Source organism: Humulus lupulus, chromosome 2 (genome assembly GCF_963169125.1).
Source record: "Humulus lupulus chromosome 2, drHumLupu1.1, whole genome shotgun sequence".
Lineage (NCBI taxonomy): Eukaryota > Viridiplantae > Streptophyta > Magnoliopsida > Rosales > Cannabaceae > Humulus > Humulus lupulus.
Genome location: NC_084794.1, coordinates 151172324 through 151179067, shown reverse-complemented (window position 1 = coordinate 151179067; position 6744 = coordinate 151172324). Strand labels below are relative to the sequence as shown.

The following is a 6744-nucleotide window of genomic DNA, read 5'->3' as shown; positions in this document are numbered from 1 at the left end:
CATCCTGGTTCATCACTTCATCCATATCATCAACCATAACATGGACCTCAATCTCATTTTCTCCTTCCATGATACAAACTTTAGAGGGCTTGAAAGAGAGCGTAGTGGTGGATTTCGTAGGGTGAATTTTCCTCCAATAAAGAAACTACTATGGTGTGTGTATGTTTTGGTAGATGGGCAAAAATATATTTGCAAAAAGCATAGAGTAGGCTTTTGTGAATAAGCAAGGGTAGAGACACCCCAAACCACATCTTGGATTTGTTTTCGTAGCACGACAACCATCATGCACAGAGGAGAAACAATAATTACAGCGAGAGCATTTTTTAAAGAGAAAATGTATACTATAATAATTTTTAAAAGAAATTTTAAGGAGCCCAACACTACAAGGAGGTAGCGTATTTCTATGTTTTCTGTGGGTTCACACCATTTTGAACCTTGTATTTCAGCCGATTACTCGTTGGAACCTTTATTTTTAAAAATTAACTTGTGGACCTTAAGTTTTGTTAAAATGTTAAAAATAGAAATAGATATATTGATTATTTGAATACTATATTTTGGCCGATTACTCCCTTTGGCCGTTTATTTTTAAAAATTAACTTTTGGATCATGTATTTATTCAAAATGTTTAAATTTCTTTATAAAAAGTAAATTATATAAATATATATAATTATTTATATAATTTATGTTTTCTATAAGGGTTCACACCATTTTTAAGATTAACTTGTGGACTTTGTGTTTTGTCAAAATGTTAAAAATAGAAATATATAGTTAGATAATTTGAACCACGTGCATTTGGTTGACTACTCATTTGAATAGTTTATTGTTAAAAACTAACATTTGGATCTCGTATTTTCTCACAAGGTTAAAAATACAAATTGATAGATTATTTTTTATTATTATTATTATTATATAGATATTTTTAATTGACATTTATTATAATTATAATTAGAATAAAAATGAGAATGGGTAGAATTTTTTCCTTAATTATTTAATAGTCATAAATAAAAAAAAAAGTAAAATAAATAATGTGAAAAATTAACGTTTATTTATATTTATAATTTAATTAAGAAACAATATTAACATCAATTGTCATAATACTATTCTTTTTAATTTAAAATATATTCTTTGTTCCTAAAAAGATTTTTGTGTTTTCACATTGACCTTTGTATCTTTTGTTGTTGCTAGAATGTCCATTAAATTACAATCTAGAAAACATTTATTTATTATAGTAAAAACAAATCACAAATTCAAACAATACTATTATTAATATTGTTTTGTCACAAACTTAAGAAAATATAAAATGAAAGAAAAATACAATTATTAATATTGATGATTGATGATAATAGTTATAATATTTTGTACAACTATTCACTTTTAAATAAAATGCATAATCGTAATGTAATAAGAAAATAGATATATAGAGAACCAAAATTCAAACAATACTAATACCAATATTCGGTTAGCTAATTAAATTCGAATACAAATATACATTTTTCGGTACGTATAGTAAACAATATTACAACACCATGATCGACGTTCAATTTCTTCTGATTCCAAAAAAAATGTAAGAAAAATACATAAATCTTTAAATCAACCATAAATAAATATACATATATTGCACAATAAGTGAGTTCTCTCTATATTTGTCGGATGCATAAAACTTACTTGAAAATAGTTTTTGAGATATATTGCAGTGTCAACATAGTTTGATATTCATATGTGTGTGAAAATATGCATGCTGTACATTGAAAGTCATGTACATGATTAAAAATTGAATGCGTTTAGAGAGAAGAGAAAAAAGAAGAAGAGAGAAATTAGAGTAGAATAAACTATGAGATTAATATAGAATGTTTATAGTATATATATAAAATCACGAAGAGATATTTATATATAATTTTAAATAATATCTTGTGAATTAATGTGCAACTAAAATTCATAAAATGGATAAAAAAAATTAAATTAAAGAAGAAAATAAAAAGAATACTTTGAAGAGATTTAAGTTTGTATTTGTTATAAAATGTATGATTTTATTATTTTTAAATAATTATCATTGTAAAATATCTTATTTTAATTTGTTTATTTATATATTTTTATTTAATTTTAAGTCATGTTTATAATCTACCGTTAAATATGAAAATTTTATTTTAAATATAATAATATTTCGTTAAAATTAACGAAAACCCATAAAATTAATAATTTTTGCTATCTACTACTTTTTATATAGAATAAATATAAATAGATAGAGAGATTATTAAAAAAAAAAAAAAGTTGTTTTCAATTTTTATGAATGATAGAGTAAGTGCTTTTTAAAAATGTGTTTTTAAAATTGATAACTAATAAAAAATATTTAGTGTACCTACTTATTTAGAAAAATCATTTTCAAACCCTAAAACAATAAAGTTCTAAGCTTCTTTAATTTTAGTTCTCTTAATTAATTTGAATGTAAATTTAGTTTCGTATTTTAACTTTAGATTTAATAAAAATGAAGGTAATTTTAGTTATGGATATTTGAACTTGAGATTTATTGCTGTTGGATCATGGTCTTAACTATGCTGTAAAAGTAGCCACATGCTGTAAGATTTGTGGCTCTTTCGATCCATTCATTATGGAATGCTTAGCTCCGTGAGAGGCCAGCCTTGCCCTAGTAATTTGATGTTAGAATTATATAAGATCGATGCAGAAATATGTTTTCAACTTTTCACTCCTTCAACCATACCATACTGTAATATTGGTAGATTCCTTGCTCGTTTATTATTATTATTATTATTTTTACATTGAGTTTCATTTTGTATGGCTCGATAACCTCAATCAAGTTGTGTGCCTTATTTTGTTGATGTTGATTCTCTTTACCAACAGCAAACTCGTCTACGTATTTCTGAAATTCTGCCAACTCGTCCTTACTACAACAGAAATAGAAAAAATAAAAACTAGATTAGTAACATTGAAAAATTTAACTACTACAATAGAATTAGAGTATAGTTTGGGGCAGTAATAAGAATAGACCTTTCTTATTTGCTTATTTTTAGCATTGCGGTACTGTCACGGCTCTTTGATGCTATGCTTTTAAGTACTGGCTGGGATATATTTATATATATATATATATTATAATATAATATAAACATACATATATACTTTTAAAGCACACAAACTCCCAAATTTTGTATGGAAATAAGATATTTATATTAAGCAGAATCCCAAAATAAAATTAATATTTTAAAAGGCGAAAATAAAATATAACATTTAAATAAAAAAAATCCCATTATTATGGCCCCAATTGTTCCTTATCTCTTCCACGCTTCAGCCCCCTGTGCTATTTCATTGAACGTCTCACCCGTTACAGATCTTTCTTATCGTTCTCTCCGCGAAAAATAAAGAAAAGAAAATCGAAAAAGAAAAATCTGATTAATTAAATTAAAGCTTCCTAGAGAAAACCATTCGAGCATATGGAGAATACCTAGCGGATTTTCTTCTGTTTCAGTAAATCTGAGATGAAGATGAAAAGAGAACACCCAGATAGCTGTGGTGGAGCTCGAGCAGGAGCTCTTGGCTATGGTGGCACCAACATTAATGGTGGAGCTAATAATGGTGGCGAATGTTCTTCATTGCCAAACAGCAAGGCTAAGATTTGGGAGGAAGAACAAGAAACTGGAGGAATGGATGAGTTGCTCGCCGTTTTGGGCTACAAAGTCCGTTCGTCTGACATGGCCGACGTTGCTCAGAAGCTTGAGCAGCTTGAAATGGTGTTGGGGTCAGCTCAGGAGGATGGAATTTCCCAGCTTTCCGATACTGTCCACTACAATCCATCCGATCTATCTGGTTGGGTCCAAAGCATGCTCTCCGAGCTAAACAACCCACCTACAAATCTGGATCCTTCCTCCGTTCTCACCAACCGTCAAATCGACGATTCTGATTTCCTCCCTCCACCTGAGTCATCTTCCATCATCGCAGGTGTCGATTTCTCCGCAGATGATTCCGAGTACGACCTCCGTGCCATTCCCGGCGTCGCCGCATACCCACATCCGCGAATCGAGTCTCCATCGGATGACAATCCTCACAAGAGGTTGAGGACCTCAATTGGGTTGGAGGAGGCGAACGAGGTTGCCGAATCAGCCGAGTCGGCACTGGCATTAGTTATGGTCGACTCGCAAGAAACCGGGGTCCGACTTGTGCACACGCTGATGGCCTGTGCCGAGGCGGTTCAGCAGGACAAGTTGAAGCTTGCTGACGCTCTGGTCAAGCACATCGGCATGCTAGCAGCGTCTCAGGCTGGCGCTATGAGGAAGGTCGCCACCTATTTCGCCGAAGCTCTGGCGCGTCGAATTTACGGAATCTACCCCTCCGATTGTTTGGACTCTTCATACTCAGATATGCTTCAGATGCACTTCTATGAGACTTGTCCTTACCTCAAATTTGCCCACTTCACAGCTAATCAGGCCATTCTCGAAGCTTTCGCTACCTCCAACCGGGTTCACGTAATCGATTTTGGGCTCAAACAAGGGATGCAATGGCCAGCCCTGATGCAGGCCCTGGCACTGCGTCCCGGGGGGGCTCCGGCGTTTCGGCTCACCGGAATTGGGCCGCCGCAGTCGGATAACACCGACGCGTTGCAGCAAGTGGGTTGGAAGCTTGCCCAGTTGGCGGAGACCATTGGAGTTGAGTTTGAGTTTCGTGGGTTTGTGGCTAATAGCTTAGCCGATCTCAAACCGTCCATGTTCGATCTTCGGCCGGCAGAGGTGGAGACCGTGGCGGTGAATTCCGTTTTCGAGCTACATCGTCTCTTGGCCCGACCCGGTGCCGCCGAGAAGGTATTCGGATCGATCAAAGCCATGAGGCCCAAGATTGTAACTGTGGTGGAGCAAGAAGCGAACCACAACAGCCCTGTTTTTCTTGACCGATTCACGGAATCACTCCATTATTACTCTACACTTTTCGACTCCCTCGAGGGATCTTCGTCGTCTACACCACCGAGTCAGGACCTGGTCATGTCGGAGGTGTACCTTGGAAAACAGATATGCAACGTTGTGGCTTGTGAAGGCCCGGACCGGGTCGAAAGACACGAGACTCTGGACCGATGGCGTGGTCGATTCGGAATGGCCGGATTTGACCCGGTTCATCTGGGTTCGAACGCATTTAAACAGGCGAGCATGTTATTGGCCCTTTTCGCTGGGGGCGATGGGTACAGGGTGGAGGAGAACAATGGGTGCCTCATGCTGGGATGGCATTCTCGGCCGCTCATAGCAACTTCGGCATGGCAACTAGCCACCGATTCCTGATGAGTTAACTCAATTCAACTGAGTTCAGAGGAAAGCCCAACTCGGAAGATCCAATGATGACCCAGGCCCGACAGACCGACCCAGATCCAGATGATAACACTGAGTGAATACGACTTTACTTGGCTGACGCTGAATTGGGTTGTGAGTACGAGAGAGAGAGAGAGAGAGAGAGTGGGACAGTACATGAGTTGAAAGTTGAAACGAGTCCAATCAAACTTTGTAAAAATCTGCACCTGTTGTTGAACTCCCACTTTCCTTTTTAATCTACTTTTCTTCTATCTTATTTGTTTACTTTAATTTAGTTTTTATTTTCTTTTCTTTTCTTTTTCAGAGTCATGAGTTACAACTTTGGATCGATAAATAAGAATCAGTATTGTATTCATATTTTTATTTTTAGTTTTTCTTTGTCTTCCTTTAATAATTAGTGGTTGTAATAAATGGTGAGGCATTGATTCCTAGTGACAGCTTTTTCATGGCATTCTGTTTGTTTGCCTATTCCTATATGTGGCTTTCAATTTATGAGTCTTGGGTCGATACTTTATTAGGATTTTATAAAAATGTAGTCTCATTTTATTTATTAATGTTTAATTATACCTTTAATTTCTGGGTAAAAGATTCTATCAAGAATTAACTTTCATGCTAACTGTTGGGATTAATTTGTATTCATCATCCACATTAAAAACACGTTAATGCTCAAATTATGTTGTATGGGTAGGATCTCAAAGAGACCTTCTCGTGTTTGTGTTTTTGATACTTAGATAAGTTACAATTCTATTTTTTTTACACGATAGTGTATAATATAGTTATAGGGGACCTCATCATTACCTGAGCATTGGGGACTAGGCCCACAGGCTGAATGACGGTGTTATTTGATGTCGACGGTCGGTTCTGCTTCCTCGAGGTCTATCCATTTTTTAGCTTGAGATAGAAATTCATTGGTATTCTTGACTCCCATCTTTTGGAGTTCTTTCTAAAATTATACTCCTGGAATGATCCCAGCCCTCATCGCCATAGGTTTTGTGTTGTCATCCACATCTCTAGCGCGTGCTGCTACATTCGTGAATCTGTTCACGAAGGCTTTAAGGGTTTCTCCTTGTTGTTGCTTAATGTTAGCCAGGGAATCCGCCTACACTTGCCTTTCTTTCGTTGATTAAGATTGTTTTTAAAAAATCTTCTAGGACGTGATCAAGTGTCTTTGAAATTTATCGAACCTCATCTTAGCTCCCACTCTTGCTGGTATTTTATCCCGGTTATTGTCCCTTCGAATATCAGCTCGGTTGTCAGGGACATTCATGTTTTCACACCCTCCAATGGGATTATCACTTGATTGTATATAACTCTGCTCGCGATCCTAACTCTATTGTCTTCTATGTGAATTAAGGTATTCGCGTAAATTTGTCTAATTATTGTTCCGGAAACAATGACCAGAATTAAGTGATCACGTAGGTCGTGTTCTTGTGTCCACGATAAA

At 35.4% G+C, this 6744-nt stretch overlaps 1 protein-coding gene across 1 annotated transcript; it reads left to right on the top strand.

Annotated features, from left to right (window-relative positions):
• The first annotated feature begins 3266 nt into the window (after positions 1–3266).
• Positions 3267–5663, top strand: LOC133818628 (DELLA protein GAI-like). The gene has a single exon (XM_062251624.1). It carries the CDS (start codon positions 3489–3491, stop codon positions 5271–5273), a length of 1785 nt encoding a protein of 594 aa, XP_062107608.1. The 5' UTR covers positions 3267–3488; the 3' UTR covers positions 5274–5663.
• The last annotated feature ends 1081 nt before the right edge of the window (positions 5664–6744 follow it).